Genomic DNA, 19758 nt, shown 5'->3' on the forward strand with positions numbered 1-19758 from the left:
TTGTATTATATAATTAACTCTTGATTACCTTTCCCCTTCTACAGGAAAATGGGAACATTTCTGTTGGGGATCATATGTAGCAGTGGAAATCGATTGTTCATGTCTAAGTGATGTTCTGATGATTGGTTGGGTGTAGGTCAGTTTTTGTGGCATGCCTATGTGCAGAGTCAGAGACTAATAGCAGAGAGAAGCACGAGTTGGCAAGTATCCTTTATGTCGTACTCCACTCACTCAGCCATTACAATACTGTAGCTTTTGACAATTATTTACACATTTATAAAAAATTAAACATCTTCATAACCTCAAAAACTAATGATTAGATGTGCCACAAAGCATGCCGAGTAGCTATGCTACAATGTTATACTATGTATTATGTAAGACAATGGACCGAAGCAAGCCTTTGTTTTACCAATGTTTTTCTTGAGGTACAGGAATCATAGAAAGTAAATTAAGTTAAACAACTTAAGTCAAAATGACAGCAAAGACAGGATAGGCTACTTGAAGAGGCTAAAGGACACAGCTTATACTGTAATTATGTATGGTTAACCTTGCATCATTGGGTGAGTCCATGGATATCTTAAAATATTGTTGCATTGCAGTAATGCTGTGTGATATTTAAGTTCTGCAATGACTGCATTTTCAATCACTTTTAATGTGAAGTGTTCCCACACAACTGAGAATTTCACTCTCTACTTGTCCCTCATCCACTATTGCACAATTCCTTTCATCATACTGCTGAGTAGTCGTGAATTCAAATTTTAATCAATGCTTTTTAAAAATCGAGTATTCATGACCTTCTAAGTGCAGCCTAGCCTCCATATACCTACAGACACTGAACAGAAAAATGTGTCACCAAGAATATTTCATTTACTCAGTTTTGCATGTTGCTTATGTGAAATGTAATTACATGTCATTTATATAATAATCGGTATTATATTAATTTGCAAAATAATAATATTTCAGTGGAGTGCTTTACACTCAGCTGCGGAAAAAATGAAGAAGCCACAGCACAAGTTTTTGTTTCACTCATTTTTCAATTTATGGGTGTGCGTCTGTGTCATGACCTGCTCGTACGATTCTTCTGTGTGCCACGCCCCCCTCGTTACCCAAATTCCCACAAACACACCCCAAAATCTTGTGGAAAGCCTTTCCAGAAGAGTGGCTGCTGTTTTAGCTGCAAAGGGGGAACCTCCATATTGATTTCTATGGATTTAGAGTTTGATGGCCAGGGGGGTATTCCAGAAAGCTTGGTTAACCCTTCCGCATCCTTTTGACTGTTAAATCACTATGAAAGCATTTACTTTTCCTGCCATTCATTTCTATAGGTTAAAATAACAATGTGTATCGATTAGGAATATATGGTTTCTTATTTAATAAGGTGTAATCCTTCTGGAGCCAGAAGAACTTTGAGCCAAGTCAAAATGAAACACAAAAACATTCTGCAAAAAGGTAATATTTGATTACACGATCACTGAACTATTTATTAAACACGATTTAGTATATTCTTTATATCATGTAGCTAATAGAAAAAAGGCTGAAGCCCGTCTAACTGGCGGGGGCCCACCACCACCTCCCCTCACCCCATCTGAGGGCAACCAGTGGTAACCAGCATTGTAGTGTCCTGTAATGATTACCTATAGTTAGTGGAAAAAAGTAATGAGTTTGATGATTTTAACAAGGCAAAAAATTAAGGATACAAAATCAAGTTACCTGCACATTGATACTATGAATAGATTTCCTATTAACATAGGGGGTCGGCGGTCCCGCCCGCGGGATATGACAGAAATTTCGCAAAACCGTTTAAATAACTCCGCGAGTTTTTGTCATATACACATTTTAAAAATACCCTCAGAAACCTTGGACGGTCTACTTTTCAAATATATATAAGTAGAAACTAAATATATTTTTACAGCTTCGTGATACGAATAGAAAGAACAAGACAAGAGTGACTGACTTAAGCGTCTGCGTCTCGAAGCGGCTCTGATCGCCCACCCACTTGCAAATCGCGCTATTCGCATGATAATAACATGATAATCCGACAATTAGTATTGGGTAAAGAAATATGTGAATACGCCCATTGTAACCGAAATAAACAAGAGCACATGTCTGGGTAGTGTTTACACTGATCGGCTACAATATAGCACACGGATACGTCTCTGCCGCTGAAGCTTTGCGCCAGTGTTGCCACTTTCAGCAGCGAAGCTCATAACTGTGATTATGGCTCAGTGGGCTAAGCCTGTGTGCCTGCAATCACGTGGTCGCCGATTCAAACGCAGCGTATTTAGAACGAGAATAGCGATCTTCCGCTGAGAGCGGTCCTACACGCTCCCGATACAAGTAAAACAAAGAAAGGTGACACGATTTGCTTTTGTGCCTATTTAACCTAATTTTAAAAACTTTAATACTTCTGACAATGGAAGTTTTGAAAAGAAGACGGATAACGGATTTAGTCAGTGTTTTTTTCATGATTTTACATAATGATTTCAGCGAGACATAAACTGAAATACACAAGAAAGATACGCGGTCGACGATGCCCTCGTCCCCAGAGCGTTAATAATAGTCACTGCATCATATTTATCGCTTTCTATATTTATATAGTCACAGTTTTTAATTTTTCATTCCATCTAGGCTACCAATAAACTGTGAAAGGGATTTTATTGTTGCTACTTTTCTTGCGTTTCAAACTGCCTTTCCAAAGTGATGGGTGTGGGGTGCAGTGACATTCCAGACTGATGGGCCATTGACAGTATGCAAACTACTACAGGTGTGAGGACAACTACCTCATCAATATTCATTGTGAAGGCCACTGACTTTGAGAAAAAGAGTGTCACTCTAAAGTGCTAACACTTTAGTAATCAAACTACATAAAATTTCAGAATGTCACTTTCACCTATGTGTAGCCAACCCCTGTGTCTATAAGCTTCAGAGCTCAAAAGTCTTACCTAGAAATGTCTATAATGTGATTTTTTACAATTTCTCAGCATGTCTGAAAATAGGTTTTTGAAAAGTATATGTTTTCAACGTCGGCGATGCCGGCGCAGAGAGGCCCCAGACACCTCCTTGGGTTGGGGCGGGGGGGCGCTGCGGCGGGGGGCGGTGGTGCCCCCTGGGTGTTGGCGTCGTGCGTCCAAGCGTGCCTTGCCTGGCGCCCGCTGCCTTGCGGCACTGTCGACTATCACCGCGTGCCCCCCCTGCCGGCCCGCATCCACCTACACCACACATAGGTAATGGGGGGTGATCAGCTATAGGGGTCCTGGGTGTGGCGGGGGCGGCGGGCGCCGGCGGGTGGGCTCGGGGGGGGTCGGCTACATCTGGGGGGGTGGGAAACATACTCTGGGCCGTCCACTGGGCAAGCCCAGGGCATCTGCGGCCGGACCTCAAAGACGAGCAGGTGTGACTGGGAGTGTGTGTCTGAGTGTGTGTATGAGTGCATGCATGGATCTGTGTGTCTGCAGGTTTGTCCTGGTACGAGGAGCACGTGGATGATGGGGCGGTGTGGGGGCGGCAGTGAGGGGACTTGGGAGAGGGAGGGTGCGGGGGCTGGGGAGGGAGGGTTGGGATCTGGGTTTGGGGGAGGGGGGGTCAGGGGCGGGTGTGCTTGGTGGCTCTCGGGGCGTCCCCCTGGTCCCCCGGGTGGGGGTCTTGGGGGGGGCGGGTCTCCCCGGGGCTGGCTGGGCCCCCTGCGGGGTGTGCGGGTGGTCCGGGGTCCGGGCTCTGTCCGTGCCTGCGTGGCCGGCTTCCCGTGGCCGGCGCGCTGCCGCCTGTGGCCGTGGGGTTCCTGGCTCGTGCTCGCTGGTGGGGGGCGCCCGGTGCCTCCTTCCCTGCCTTCCTTGGGTGGGCGCGCAGCCGTCCGGTGGCGGGGGCCCGGGTACCTGGCCGCTGTGGGGCGGCTGGGTCCGTGACCCGTCGGGGCTCTCCCGGCCGTCTGGGGGCCCCAGGGCGATGTTGTTGTGGCCTCGCACACACACTGGGAATCATTCCATGTTAACCTGCACACTCATACATACACTCACAACACACAAACATACACACATACACATATGCGTACACACACACATACACATATGTGTACACACACACATACACGTATGCGTACACACACACACATACACGTACATATGCATACGCACACACATACACACACTTTCATATCAACACACATACACTTAGAATGCACACACACACAGACATGCGCGCACACACACACACACACACACAAGAGAGCCTAGGGCTCTCTTCCCCTATTTTATCCCTCTTTCCCCTTGTCTGGGTGTGTGTGTGTGTGAGAGTGTGTGTGAAAGTTGGTGTGTGGCTTCCACTCCCTCCTCTCAGATGCAGATATGGGTATGACAATATTTAGACAGTGTTCCTGGTGGTCTGCTTATGCATATATATTTATTTTCTTTCGTTGGTATTAACGTATTTAATTCCAGAAGCAGATACTGGCACAAGCACATTCCCATGTCATAATGGTACCACTGGTTTCTTTGTGTGTACACTGTTTGTGTGTGTCCCGGGATCTTATCTTTCAGATACAGCAGTTGGTGTGATGATACGGTGTAAAGCAGCAAGATGCAGAAGCTGTTCTCTTATTACTCTTTCCTTTTTGTTCAACTGTTTATGTATTATTTCTCTTTCCCTGTCTCTCTCTCTGACCCTCCTCCTTATTTTATTTTTATTATGTATTTATTTATTTTTCTACTTCCTCTGTCTCTCACCCCTTTCTCTCCTTTCTCACTGTCTCTCTCTATCTCTTTCCCACTAACACCCCCTGTCAGCTCCGGCTTTGTGGCACATTGACATAAAAATGATTAATAAAGAGTATACCTCAAGTAACAAGAGGAGCTTAAATCCGAAGCTCCACTTGTTAAAATAAAAGTGTTGGCACAATAAGGCACCCAGACTGAAATCCTGCTTGCTAAACTGCCGGGCACGACAAGGGGACAAAAAAAAAAAGTATATGTTTAAAGTTGACTTTAACAAAAAATAGAATATTAACATTATAAGAGGTCTCAGATTATTGGTGCTGAGTTTGTGCTTTATAAAAGCAAATGTAACACTTTTGGATAAATGTTTTTTAGATAGGTGAAATATTTTAAAATGTCAAGGCATGTCAGACTACCCCGAAAGTGGAAAAGAGGCCTCAGACCCCAGGGGGTAGGAATGTAGGTGCCATCAATGCACCCAATTATGAATGAATGAATGAATGCCTTTTATTGTCACTATACATGTATTACATGTACTGTATTCCAAATTACATTTGGAAACCCTGAAAGAGAAAGTCATATATGGAAGTATCAAGTGTGTGTGTGTGTGCAGGATGAATACATGTAGGCTATAGATATAAATAGTATGACTACATATTAAATATGCATCATAGATTTTACTACAAAGGACAAACCTACCACTCTGTGGAATTCCTCTTTAATAACACGCAGAGCTTTATGGACAGGGAACTGTACAAACGTGTGTAAGAAGCGTTAAGTATCAGACATACTGTGCGAACAGCTCTACACACAGTTGCCTTTCCTACATGCTCTGCGTTGCCCATATTGTACAAAAAATGCCCTGACGCAAAAAACCGAAGTGCTATGTACAGAATGTTTTCTGTGTTAAGCGCAGACCCGCGGTTTGGGTTTGTGACATTTGCAATATGTGGATGTTAAGTAAATTAACGATTCTTTTGAAAACTGATAACGCTTTTTCAAATAATCATTAGGAAATGAAAAGACATCAATACGCGGTCTTATAACTCTCTCCCGGCGAAAAAAACCTTGTATAATTTGTGCCTCCACGTCCACAGGATCGTCATCAAAAGGGCACGCCATGCTCAGTAACCTTCTGCAACAAAATGACCCTGGAACATAACCTGCTCAGTAGCAGGTTATCTTCAGAGAGTAAGCTGCTATGGTTACGTACATACCCAGAAAGTTAACCTCCGTTTTTGGAACCGAAAGTTGAGGTTATCCACTAACTTACCCTTAAACTTACCCGGGTATGTCACATAACCTGCTTTCTGGAATACCCCCCAGGTGTTCCAATACTTTTGTACATATAGTGTAGAATAATAATAATAATAATAATAATAATAATAATAATAATAAAGAAGAAGAAGAAGCAGAAGAAGACTTGATATTTTATTGATCCCCATGGGGAAATTCTCTTTATGCCTCCCCCAGCTTGCTCTCTGTAGGTGACAGATATATATGACATTGTGGAGATCAAATGTCTCCACAATGTGATAAAAACCTGTTATTTTGACTGTCACGCAACGGCTTGCAGGGAAAGCAGGGAAAAGGAGCCAGGAAGTTGGGTAACACGGGGTTTATTAGCAAAAGGACAGAGGGAAGCACGACTACAAACATGAATGACAAGTCTGGGGAAGACTGACTCAGAGGAGGACTAAATACACAAGACAAACTGAGTTTAACGAGCAACAGTTCAGAACAATCAGGCATAAACACAAGGTAACGAGGTGGGCGTGGCACACACAAGGATCGTACGGAGCTGGGCGTGACATTGACCTTGCAGGAACATTTTTTTCGGTCCCCACAAAAAATTAGTCAAAGGTCATGTATTTTGTTTGGTTACTTTTGGTTAAGGTTAGGGCTGGGAAGGGTTAAGGGGTTGAGTTGGGGTTAAGGGGGTAGCATGGTGGCCCAGTGGTTAGCCCTGTTGCCTCACACCTCTGGGATCAGGGTTTGAGTCTCTGCCATGGCTCTGTATGGAATTTGCCTGTTCTCCCTGTTTCATCTGGGTACGCCAGTTTCCCCTCTACAGTCCAAAAACATGTTGAGGTTAATTGGAGTTGCCTTATTGCCCAGAGGTGTGAAATGTCTCTGAAAAAGGGATGGATAGTTGGCATTAAGGTTATGCCCCTACAAATAAAGGGAGTACGTGTATGTTGACTGGAATGACTTCTTGCCTTGCAATCATGTACAACACAGATAGTATTTACCTTAATGCCAGTCAAAAGCAATCTTTTTTTAAGAAGAGAGATGCAGATGTTAAAAAATTTGCTTACTAAAAATGATGATCTTTGCAACTGTGATGTTCCAGCAATTACAAAAAGCTCCTACACTTACTACAAGAAACACCCTAGAAAAGAAATTCAAATTATGGAAGAACCACCCACCTGAGAAATCAACACAGGCTTTCCACAAGCAGATACTTGAACACCCTGCTGGAAAAGTCACATAACGTATGGAGAGTGAAGGACAACCACGCAAGGAGGAATCGAGAAAGACAGAGCACCTGGTCATAGTTATTACAACAATGACTATGAGTCGACTGCATCTTGCATTCTCAGCTCCAGGCTATTAAAAATCTCCATGTCAGGAAATATACAGTATGCATAGGTTAAGTAGTTTTTATGTTTATATACAACAGTAATAACTCATTTTAACATTTTACCTTACATATAGCAATTGTGATTACCACCACTAAAACAACACATTTGCACAGGCACCCAAGTTGGCCACAAACAGACACTATGCTAAATATTAAAAGAACGTCTTCCTTATTTAAGAAGCAGCATGTTATGCTAAGCAACTAACTAGCTCTGACTCTCTGACTCTACTCGCTAAATAACATTCACGTTATATGCAGCCATTAAGCAATCATAACTAGGCAGTGCCATGAAAAGAAACAAAATCAAAGACGGGAAATAGAATAGAAAATCTGCCAAAGCTGACCAGTTTCTTAACCACAAACTAGGGCTGGGAGATATGGATCAAAAATCTCGATATTTTTAGGCGAACCGCGATATACGATATACAGTGGTACCTCAGTTCACAAACTCATTAGAACTCGAATTTCTTAAAAGTCGAACCAACCACTTAGGAAAAAAAATTACCTAGAGCTCGATCTGAATCTCAGAATTCAAACCATGAACGCCGACCTAAGATAACTTGTACCCGCGGGGAAATGAGTCACGCGGCACGACTCTCAGCGGAAACAAAGGGTAACGGCTCAGTCTCAGCCTCGCATTCGCTGTGATAGCATCGTGCATGTACACTAGCTGAATACATACATTTAGACAGTAAAAATACATTTAGACAATGATAGACAGTAACAGTAATATCATTATATAATAAAATACATTTAAAAATAAAGTTTCCTTATTAATTATATTAATAATAAACCATTAATACATTTAATTATAATAATATTGTTGTGCCGATTGGGGACAGAACAGAGACAAAGGCGCAGACGTCAGTGTATCGGGGAATACGAAGTTTTATTACAGGTAAGGCAGGCAAAACGCAGACGGACAATACAATGACCGGACTGGGGAAACAAACTGAAACGCGGACTAAATACAGAGGGCTAATGACAACAACCAGAAACAGCTGATCACACGGGGATCCCACATGAGGTTAACAAGGGGGCATGGCACACGGAAGGAGCAGACAATCGGGGCAAGACACATTGTTTTTTTTTTTAACTTTACACATTGTTTGGATACATTTATTTTCTTACTTTACAAATTGCTGTTTTGATAAATGTGCTTAACACCCCCCCACACAAGAGTGAACCCACACGGTTCACTAACAGACACAGACCCCAAAACAAAACCCACATAATAAACACAAGAAAACAAACAGAGCACGAACGTGGTGAAGAATTTAATTAGGCTCTTCACAATCACAGGAGTCCGAAGACTACGTATGGGGATGGCTTCCGGAAACCGAGTAGCGGTACACATAAGGGTAAACAGATAACAATTCCCTGAGCGAGTCTTTGGTAAGGGGCCTACACAGTCGATGAGAACATGCTGAAAAGGTTCTCCTATTGCAGGAATCGGACGTAGAGGAGCTGGGGCGATGGTCTGGTTTGGCTTGCCCACCACCTGGCAAGCATGACAAGACCTACAGTATCTTTTCACATCAGCGTTCACTCCAGGCCAAAAAAAGTATGCCAGAAGCCGAGTTAACGTTTTCCTAACCTCTAGATGACCCGAACACGGGTGATCGTGAGCGAGAGATAACACATACTCCCGATATAACCCGGGGACTACCACCTGAAATACCGTAGCCCACTCGAAAGGTGAGTCTGGAGGGGTCCACTTCCGCATCAGCACTCGGTTGCGATGATAATATGCGGTGAGGTGGTCCTTTAACTCGCCTTTGTCTACAGCGGAAGCACGACAAGCCTCCAAGGAGGGATCATCCGCCTGTGCCGCGATCAAAGCATCAGTAGTGGATGGAACCTCAGGGGACACAGCAAGTTTCACAGGAATCGGGACATAAGGATCAATATCTGACGAGGGAGTTGGCAAAGCGGGGCCGGACATAAATGTATCGGCTAAATCAATGTCCGCGAGCTGGCGCCGCTGGGCGCGAGTATGTACACAGGCAGGAAACACAGTCGGGAGCTCCACCGCAACATCATTTTCACATACGACGGGGTCTGGGATGACCTCAGGAAGAGGAACAAGCCTCCCACCTGCGATGTCATTCCCTAATACAAGCGTGACACCGGACACAGGTAGGCCTAACTGTTTTTGTACCGCAACACGCACATATCCCGAAAAGTCAGGGGTCCTTAGGTATACGGTGTGCAGAGGAACCGCGGTCACACATAGGGCGATGCCTTGCACTAATACATCCGTACCACAGTACGTAGTCTCGTCTAAAGGAACAATGCCTTCAACCAAGAAAGACTGCGCAGCACCCGTATCCCGTAGGATAGTTACAGGATGCTGTACATGGGTTTCTCCGAGCGAGACCGTGCCAGGGAACACAAAGGGCTGAAAGGTGGATTCAACCGAAAGGGCTGGCGGAACAGCCTGGTCAACACTAGCAGCGAGTTGTACATTTCTGGTGGCAACACGAGCATTAGTAAGTAGAACTACGGCACGTAACAGATGTGTTTAGTAAGTATATGTTCTTCTTGTTTTATCCGGTTCATTTCGTGTTGAAATGCTAAAAAAAAAAAAAAAAAAAAAAACATATTTAGGTGTAATGTTTTGGGGGAGGGAACCAATTAATTGGTTTTCCATTATTTCTTATGGGGAAAATTCAATCAGAACTTGAACTTTTTAGGATTCGATCCAGAGTTCTGAACGGATTAAGTTCGCGTTCTGAGGTACCACTGTAGTTTCCCTGTGTCTCTGAGTAGGGTAAGCGTTTGGGAAATAGGCGGACGGACTGATGGATATAGACAGTGCCAGGATGTCGTGGTTAAAATCTGCTATCTAGTGGTCAAAACGTAAAAATCGAGTGTACAAATGTAAACTTTTCAGTAGCCGTCTCAAAACGCATCGCAAATGTTACGTAAGCAGCGGAGTTTCTAGCTATTGAAAAGATCCGGGGCTAAGTCAGGTTTACCTGGAGCTTGACTTTCTGGTTTTTTTAAAGGAAGATTGGCATCAAGGCTGAAATACTCGGGTCTAGACTTAAAAGTAATAAGAACTAACAACGTCCATGCATGTATCAAAGGATGTATCATTTCTGCAGAAGTGGATTTTACATGGCATTAAAGCACTGAAAAGGAGAAAAAAAATTATTCGTTTGGACATTATTCATGGGAGCTTTTAACTTACTTTTAATATATACTATAATATTTAATATAAACTTTAATACAGATATAATTTTAATACAGAAAATACATACCGATTTACAGAAAACACCTTACGTATTTTGAAGGAGGTATATGTTTCTATTTAAGAAAGTAGTATATCAAATATGGGGTTCGAATCTAGTAAATCTCTCATATGTGTGCACCTCGACGATTTGTAAACAGCCCGACCTAAAAAGCGAGAGTCACCCTATAAATGGGGCCCCTCGGGAAATGCAGATCATGGAATCAATCATGCTCGACGTTAAACAGTGACCAAATGCTGGAGTTCATATGCTGGACAAAGCCCCCCCGGAGTGTTAGAAGCAGCAGACAAAGAAAGAAAGCGGACAAAATGACTAGGTGAGCCCGGAATATTTCAACTTTCGTTGTTATTTGATAAGCATGTCAGAAAACGTTTTAAGAAAAATCTGCTTTTAAAATTGATAGGACTTACTAGTTTTATCAACGGTTTGGTTTCAATGCAAAATCATCTCAGATCTAAACGACAAGGAGTTATTGTGTTGCCATAGTTTGGTTATTATCATGGCGTATGATTTTGTATACTTCTGTCTTGGGTGACAAAAATATAGCTTAAATAAAATTATACAAACAACAGTTAAGATATTTTGCAACACATTTCAAGTTAAGCGATATTTTAAGTTCAATTACTTCATAAATGTGCACTATGTATTTTTTAACATACGTAGTTGGTAAACCATAACGTGTTTGCTTAAATTTACTAACGCTATGCATATGTTAATATCTTCCATCTGAATTCAAGAGAGCTTGTATAGGCCTGCCGGCCTCCATTCTAACGCAATCATTTTATTTGTATGGATCATTACTTCTGGAGACGATTCTGCTTATCTTGAACATGAAATTTCGATCTTTTGGTTCTGTTTTTATAAGGTGACCACTGGAACTCTTTTGTGAACTTAAAATGCCCAGGATTACGCTTTGTTTCATGCTATCATTTGCTTTCTACAGTAAGTATTCTTTCTCTATGTACACTTGCGTTGCGTTGACGCCTCTCTTTGCTTTCTGTACCGCGTGTCATCCTTTTTTCAAAGCAACATATGGTCACCCTAGTTTTTATCAGTCGTATAAGCGCCTTTATCGTGGGCCTTATTTGAATTACTTAATTTTTTTACATAAATATGCTTACTGAAGCGAGTCCCCCTTGATATATTTTGCCGACCGGGGCGGTGAAGCAAATTTCGAGGGGGATTCAAACTCGTAAATTTACTGACTAGTTACGTCTGTCATTTACTGACGTATATATAGTTAGTCTGTTGATGCTTCCAAATACAAGATTTTTACATTGATTTGCATTTGTAAGCGTAGTAAGGTGCACACGCACATTAAGAAGAGGTCTAAGTACTGTTGACCATTTACCTACCTGTAGTTTGCACTGCTTGTGAAGGATTGTAATGGTCGCACGCTGTTCGGCGGCAGTAAAGGCGGTACTGCTTACTCTCCAGATCCCTTTCTGCCGCTGAAATCCTATTAAAGCATTAAGACATTCCACACGGTCTTTTCAGGCATGTTTTCTCCACCACGACTCAGTATAATCTGGTGCCCTGTATAGGGAGGAATTTCATGAGTCATTACTGAAGCATAAAAGCTTCATGTACACTCTATATAGTTTAGATAGAACTGTATTGTTATTTTCTCTGCTACTTTTAGTCTAACACAGATTTACACTATTATAGGTGTTCTTCTTAAAAATCTTTGCAATCTATGCAATTACTTAGCTGTGTTGCTGTGAAAATGATGCCTTGTTGGAAAAAGTGCACTCATCATTTACTTTTAAGTAAATTTTAGTTTTTGTTTTTAGTAGTAAGTTGCAGCAGTAATGAGAGATCTTTTATTTAAGAAAGACAGTCATACTTTGTTCAGTAAACCACTGTAACAAGGAAAAAAAAGTAATTTATGTTTTGTTTGTTTCTGGTGAAACACATGTATAAGGTTGTATTTAATAGCAAGGATACGCTGATGCCCATTTATGCATTCCCCTGGGCAAAACCACCCAATATCAGCCACTGTAACAACACTAAAGACTTGTGCCATAATTTAAAAACAACTTTTTAAGTGTGCTATTTGTCTGTAGTTACAGTGAATTAATGACAAGTTTTGTATATATAACATGGATAGCCAAAAACAGAATTTGTACTCATCTCGTGTTGATAAAGTGAATAGTAATGTTTTTATTTATTTATTTATTTATTTCATAAAAGACGTTTGATGGCTTGAATTTAGGAGAGGTGCTTGAAGAGAGATATGATTGGTCTTACAACCCAGATGGCCCTTGTAGTGAAATCAGAGGTGTCCACTCAAACTCACTTTACCTCCACAGATGATTGCAGATGCCTGACACACTAACACAGCTGGCCAGTCTAGATCCCGTGCCACACAGACAGAGATCAGAGCGGACATGGAGACGGTGGTGATTGTGGCCATCGGGCTGCTGGCCACCATCTTCCTGGCCTCTTTTGTGGCCCTGGTGCTTCTCTGCCGGCAGAGATATTGTCGCCCAGCCGATCTGCTGCAGCACTTCGACTCCAAGTCAGTATCTCCCGAGGCTCCCAAAAGCACCCATAACTGAAGAGGCTTATTTTATGTGTTCCTGTCCTTCAGCAGGGGTTTGGAGAGACTCATCTCATTTTTATAGGGATACGCCGTTTTTGTGTTACATTCACCGAGAGGTGCTAAAAATGTAAAGGATAAACAGAATTAGATTACAGTGTGGCAGAAAAATTATAAATCAACCTCTCTGATAACACAGAGAGTCAGAATGAATGTTCAGGTCCTCTCAGTTTGGTGAGTAAAGAAAATCTCTTTTATTCCAGCAATTCCAGCAAAACGCTCCCATCACACTCTGGCACTCGGTACCAAGTCACACCCAGCACACAGAGCAACCAGTTGATAACCCATAACTTCCAATTCCCAATAAGGACTTCTAAGTCCTGATTGGTCACAAAACATCAACAAACCAAGCTCAAACGTTTAACAAACACAATTCTCCTGCTCCGTTGGTTCACCATGGTAGCAAGGTAAAATCCACCCATCTTGCTTAATTTACTGGAATCTGTCTCGGCTTCTTGACTCTACTTGAGATATGTATATAGATATTGATTATATGACATTCAATCACTGTTAATGTTTGGGTGTTCCATTTAGTAATGATTAACACATTAACGTATTGTCACTGAATCACTGCAAATACATGGATAACGTATGATTAGTATGATTAACATTAGTATGATTAACATGATTACTTATACATTTTCAATTGCGTAACATATTATACACTCACCTAAAGGATTATTAGGAACACCATACTAATACGGTGTTTGACCCGCTTTCGCCTTCAGAACTGCCTTAATTCTACGTGGCATTGATTCAACAAGGTGCTGAAAGCATTCTTTAGAAATGTTGGCCCATATTGATAGGATAGCATCTTGCAGTTGATGGAGATTTGTGGGATGCACATCCAGGGCACGAAGCTCCCGTTCCAACACATCCCAAAGATGCTCTATTGGGTTGAGATCTGGTGACTGTGGGGGCCATTTTCGTACAGTGAACTCATTGTCATGTTCAAGAAACCAATTTGAGGCAACATTTTTCCAGTCTTCAACTGTCCAATTTTGGTGAGCTTGTGCAAACTGTAGCCTCTTTTTCCTATTTGTAGTGGAGATGAGTGGTACCCGGTGGGGTCTTCTGCTGTTGTAGCCCATCCGCCTCAAGGTTATGCATGTTGTGGCTTCACAAATGCTTTGCTGCATACCTCGGTTGTAACGAGTGGTTATTTCAGTCAAAGTTGCTCTTCTATCAGCTTGAATCAGTCGGCCCATTCTCCTCTAACTTCTAGCATCAACAAGGCATTTTCGCCCACAGGAGTGCCGCATACTGGATGTTTTTCTCTTTGCACACCATTCTTTGTAAACCCTAGAAATGGTTGTGCGTGAAAATCCCAGTAACTGAGCAGATTGTGAAATACTCAGACCGGCCCATCTGGCACCAACAACCATGCCACGCTCAAAATTGCTTAAATCACCTTTATTTCCCATTCTGACATTCAGTTTGGAGTTCAGGACATTGTCTTGACCAGGACCACACCCCTAAATGCATTGAAGCAACTGCCATGTGATTGGTTGATTTGATAATTGCATTAATGAGAAAATTGAACAGGTGTTCCTAATAATCCTTTAGGTGAGTGTATATTGTCTACTGCAACTATTTTATTAAGCTATAACTCTTTGTGCACCAGTTGGGGCGGCTTCGAACCTCTTTCTGCAGGTGGTTTCTGCCCCGCTTTGCTCCGCTGTCTGCCTCTCCAAGGTCCGAGCTTTCTTCAGGGTCTGCGGAACTAACTGCAGGCAGCTGTCACAAAGCGAGGTCACACTGTATTCAAAAAATCTCTTCTTGCCTAAGGCCTAAGACATAATAGACCCAATATTCATCCCCTCCCGGGCCTACTAATGTCCAATTTCACTTCCACAACAGATGAATCTGACACTGGGCTTTTGTTAAGGAGTATGGGGAAGTAGGAGACCAAAAAAAGCACATTTTTAAGTGACAGTGAAATCCTCAGTTAGTAATGTGCTTATGCTTCTCATAGAGTAAAAGATTTATGAGCAACAGCTTAGATCTGTTGTTAAGTGGTGACAGAAATTGGATGGCCAAATATTGTTGGCTGAATCTTGCATGACACCAAACTTTTCAAATTTATATTCATCTCAATATTCATACTTATACTGAAATTCTATATTCAGTTTCTAAATCTCTGTAAATCCATTGAGAAAAACTACCTTTAATCTGAAGGTTTTGATGTGCTACCATTCACAGGGAAATATTTAGGATGCAGTATGACAATTGTGCTCCATTAATTGTGGACACCTGTGGGTGCTTTCAGGGAAACTGGCCAGGCTTTCTCTGAATAAACATGGGAAATCCCTTGTGACCATAGGTTTGCGCAGCAGAACACTGGTAACGACTTAAATAAGTGGCTAATGAAAGGGATCCTCATTTTTTTCCCTTGGCAAAACTCTAGAACAGCTGCTGCCATCATCACCCAGGCAAATGCATTTCATTTGTTCTCACTGTTAAGTGGGGTTTCTGCCTAATGGAAATGCTCAGACGACAAAGGGAAATTTTAAAAACACAATTCCTCCCCTAACACACTGGGATATAATGCTGGGTGCAGTCTGTTTTTCAAGAGTTATAATGTCCATATTCTTGTGCTTCACTGTCATTTTGGAATAAACAGGCCCACACTGGACCTCATAAGCTCCATGGAGACTCAGAGCGAGCCTTCAGAGCTGGAGCTGGATGATGTGGTCATCACCAACCCTCATATAGAAGCCATCCTGGAGAACGAGGATTGGATCGAGGATGCCTCGTATGTCTCCTGGCAGATTGTGTATCTGCTCTATATAGTCAAATTATTTGATCACTATAATTCAAATCATTTGACTGCATAAAAGCATTGTTAGATGCTACACCCATCTATATATATGCTAACCATTTATTCAGTGCAGGCACCTGGGGATCATGGAGACTGAACCGAGCAGCATATGCAGGGTGCAAGGCAGGAAAACACCCTGAGTGGGATGCTAGTCCCACAAAGCAGAGCTGCTACATTGTTTCTCTGTTATCAAGCAGCAGAAAGTTAATCTGTTTCCCCAATATTTTGTTTTTTGTCTTTGGTCATCTATCAACTAATTGTCACACAGTGACAATAATATATAGCAATTAAAATACATTTTCTGTTATTTCTTTCAGTGGTCTTGTGTCACATTGTATCTCAATCCTAAAGGTAAACCTGTTTTCATGTTGTATTTTTCATGTTACTGAAGAATGTTTATAGTATTAGTAGTTTAGTATTTTTTTTCCTGATAGTGAAACATGATTTGCAGATCTGCCATACCCTGACAGAAAAGCTAGTTGCCATGACGATGGGCTCAGGGGCAAAGGTCAGGGCACCTGCCAGTCTCAATGACATCATCACCGTTGCGAAAAGGATTAGCCCAAGGTAGATCTCATCAAAAGCAGATATCGAATGATAATTAACATCAGTATGGCAATATTTTCCTGAGGCACACTTTATGGTGTTTTTTTTGGCAGGGTGGACGACGTGGTGCAATCGATGTACCCCCCTCTGGACCCAAAACTCCTTGATGCACGGTATTTCCCTATTCTGTGGGGGTAACAATGGACATCAGTCTGCTGTCAATCTCTAATTTTGTTTTAAAAAATATTTAATGTGTGAAAATTATTTTCCTGCAGGGCCACTGCCCTACTACTGTCAGTCAGCCACCTAGTGCTCGTGACCCGCAGCGCCTGTCACATGTCTAGCAGCATGGACTGGATTGACCAATCGCTGAATGCTGTGGAGGATCACATGGTCGTGCTGAGAGAAGCAGCCCTTGCTTCAGAACCAGACCTCACCCTGGCAGGAGGGCACACACTTCACCAGGAACAGTCAACTATCTAGGTCTTCTCTGCTGTTATACGGCAACGTTAGTGCCTTAATCATAGACACTGATTTACAAATTCCCGCAGTCCCATACTTATTTTATTTACTTATGCCTTAAGCTGTATAAATCTTTTTCCTTAACTGCATAATCATTTTACACTCCTAGAAAATGTTTCCTATGTTATCACAGTACAACAATGTTTGAATATTTGCAATAAAATACAAAAACAAAAAGTTTACAAGTATGTTTCACTGTTGACAAAATTGACATTATATACAGTGCTCAGCATAAATGAGTACACTTTGAAAATTAATATTTTTAACGATTTCACTGTAAACACCGGAACAATTAGTAAAATTTTGACAAAACTCAGTTTCATTAAACATTTGTTTCGTTTACATAAAACCTTGGTAACCAACATCATTAGGATAAGAAAACAATATATTTTATTCAAATAAGGTATTAAAAAATGAATACACCCTACAACAAATTCCACCAAATCTAATATTTCATATGGCCTCCATGATTTTTAAGAAAAGCACCAACTCTTCTGGGCACTTGGCCATTGAATCACTTTCTGAAATGCAGCAGTGGCCTTGGATGTATGTTTTGGGTGAATGTCATGTTGAAAGAGTGCCCAGTGACCCAGGGCGTGGAGAGATGGTAGCATCTTCTCTTTCAGTATTTCACAGTACATCTGTGAATTCATGACGCCATCAGTGAACTGCGATTCCCCAACATCTGCAGCACTCGTAGAACCCCACGGAAGAACACTGCCACCACCATGCTTTACTGTGGGTACCGTATATTTTTAATTGTACTTCTCGCCCTTGCAAGGCCATACAGTTTGGATGTCAACAGTGCCAAACATATTTAGTTGTGTCTCATCACTCCAATGTGTATTGTCCGAATAGTCTTCATATTTGTCAGCATGAGCCCTGGCAAATGCGAAACAGGCTTTTTTTGTGCATGGGCTTGAGCAGTGGCTTCCATGTGGATGACACCCTTGCGTGCCACTCTTCAGCAGTGTATGTCGTATTGTGTCATGGTCAACCCAGTTTGGCTTTCTACTGCTTTAGCTAACTGATGAACTTGCAAGGTGATTTCCCTGAACTCATCACAAAACACTCAAGGTGTTGGCTTCTATGGATGGCCTGGCCGTCTGATAGAGTTTGAAACAAGTCCATCATTTTTTTGAATTTATAAATCACTTTCACTACTGTATTCCAATTGATTAGCAATGCATTATGGATTTTCTTGTAACATTGACCTTTTCTGTGTAAAGAAATGACATTCCTGTACTCATTTATGCACTATGGTCTTAAATTCAGTTTAATTGAATTAAATTTTATTTATATCATTTTGTTTGAAAAATCTAATTTTGTTTTTCTTTATACTCATTTGCAACCAATAAACCATTTTTACTGGAGTATTGTATGATATTATAATCTCAGTAGCTAGTTTTGTTCAATACATTACTAGCTAACTCAAATTGACTTGACTTGATATTGATTGATAAAAAATATCTATTTCTTCACCACCCTATCCCTGCTTGAAGTTGTGTTACAAGTGGACAAGTGTCATCTAGTGTACATTTGGTGAAAAATGTCTGCACTTTTTTCTGCACTTTATCAGCTAGTCTTTTTATACTTTATACTTAGCCTTAAACAGAGTATGACACTCAGATTTGAGAAATTACTTTCCATACTCTCTGATATTTGCTGGAGATATGAAATATAGGCAAAGCTAAACATAATCTGATCTGAAAACAGTTAGAGAATGTTACTGGGGAATATGTCATGACTCATAAGGCCTTTTATACAGATGAATGAATTGGAGTGCAGAGTGATGACTATACTGAGCAGATGTTCAATTCAATTTTTTCAATTCAATTTTATTTATATAGCGCATTATCACAACATTACATTGTCTCAATGCGCTTTACATTTCTGCCTCGTAAGGACCCCCCATTGAGTAAGCCAAAGGCAACGGTGGCAAGGAAAAACTCCCTAAGAGGAAGAAACCTAGAGAGGAACCAGACCCAAAGGGGGAGCCCATCCTCCAGGGGCCGGCAGATGAGATGTGTAACGTTTTCAGATATAGCCTTATCTTATCTTTAATGTTTAATAGTTATTTATATTATGCATGCATGTATTGATTGTGTCTTTTTTCATATTATATAGTCATTATACTCTGAAAGAATACTATAATGATTACATTGTCAGAAATATGCAAGCCAGCACCAGGAAATCATAGAGCTAAAATCTTCAGTTAAATTAGTAAATTAAAATAGAACTGTGATTTTCATGCTTTTTGTAAAGATAATTCTGATTGACACTATCTGTTTGTGTTCTTGGCTTGTATGCTTTCTCATTCAGAATTTTATAAACCATTTAATGCATTTTTATTGTCCCTCTCATCTGAACTTTTCCCTGACATGTAAAGTTCAACCAAGGAGACCTCAATAGATAGTTGACAAGTGTTTATTTGTTGAACAAATTTAAATGAGTATGTGAACAGTGATTTGGCAAAGCCCCTCTTGGTCGTTGGTTCCATCGACTCTGAAGCTGACAGATCTGGCTGGGCGACCAGGCAGGAGGCGAAGGAGCCAACCCCCGGACCAGGCAGGAGGCGAAGGAGCCAATCCCGGACCAGGACGGGGAGCCGAAGGTGGTGGTGGGGAGGAGGTGGGAGAACGAATAGCTGTAACGGCAAA

The 19758-nt window shown here is 41.5% G+C and overlaps 1 protein-coding gene across 2 annotated transcripts; it reads left to right on the forward strand.

The window, feature by feature from the left end:
• Positions 1-10727: 10727 nt before the first annotated feature.
• On the forward strand, positions 10728-18471 carry LOC111836965 (transmembrane protein 98-like). 2 transcript variants are annotated; one of them, XM_023798685.2, is made up of 7 exons: positions 10742-10923; positions 12920-13128; positions 15833-15964; positions 16348-16381; positions 16482-16597; positions 16690-16749; positions 16852-18471. In XM_023798685.2, exons 2-7 carry the CDS (start codon positions 12998-13000, stop codon positions 17057-17059), a joined length of 681 nt encoding a protein of 226 aa, XP_023654453.1. In that variant the 5' UTR covers positions 10742-10923; positions 12920-12997; the 3' UTR covers positions 17060-18471. The 2 variants fall into 2 exon arrangements, with proteins under 2 accessions (XP_023654452.1, XP_023654453.1); XM_023798684.2 differs by lacking the exon at positions 12920-13128 and having other exon boundaries at positions 10728-10923.
• The last annotated feature ends 1287 nt before the right edge of the window (positions 18472-19758 follow it).

The sequence above is a fragment of the Paramormyrops kingsleyae genome, chromosome 5 (genome assembly GCF_048594095.1).
Source record: "Paramormyrops kingsleyae isolate MSU_618 chromosome 5, PKINGS_0.4, whole genome shotgun sequence".
Lineage (NCBI taxonomy): Eukaryota > Metazoa > Chordata > Actinopteri > Osteoglossiformes > Mormyridae > Paramormyrops > Paramormyrops kingsleyae.

Coding starts and splice junctions, on each gene's coding strand:
- LOC111836965 (XM_023798684.2), top strand. CDS start 10,778: ATGGGGCCCCTCGGGAAATGCAGATCATGGAATCAATCATGCTCGACG. Junction 10,924..15,832: donor AAAGCGGACAAAATGACTAG/GTGAGCCCGGAA, acceptor TGGAATAAACAG/GCCCACACTGGACCTCATAA. Junction 15,965..16,347: donor GATTGGATCGAGGATGCCTC/GTATGTCTCCTG, acceptor TATTTCTTTCAG/TGGTCTTGTGTCACATTGTA.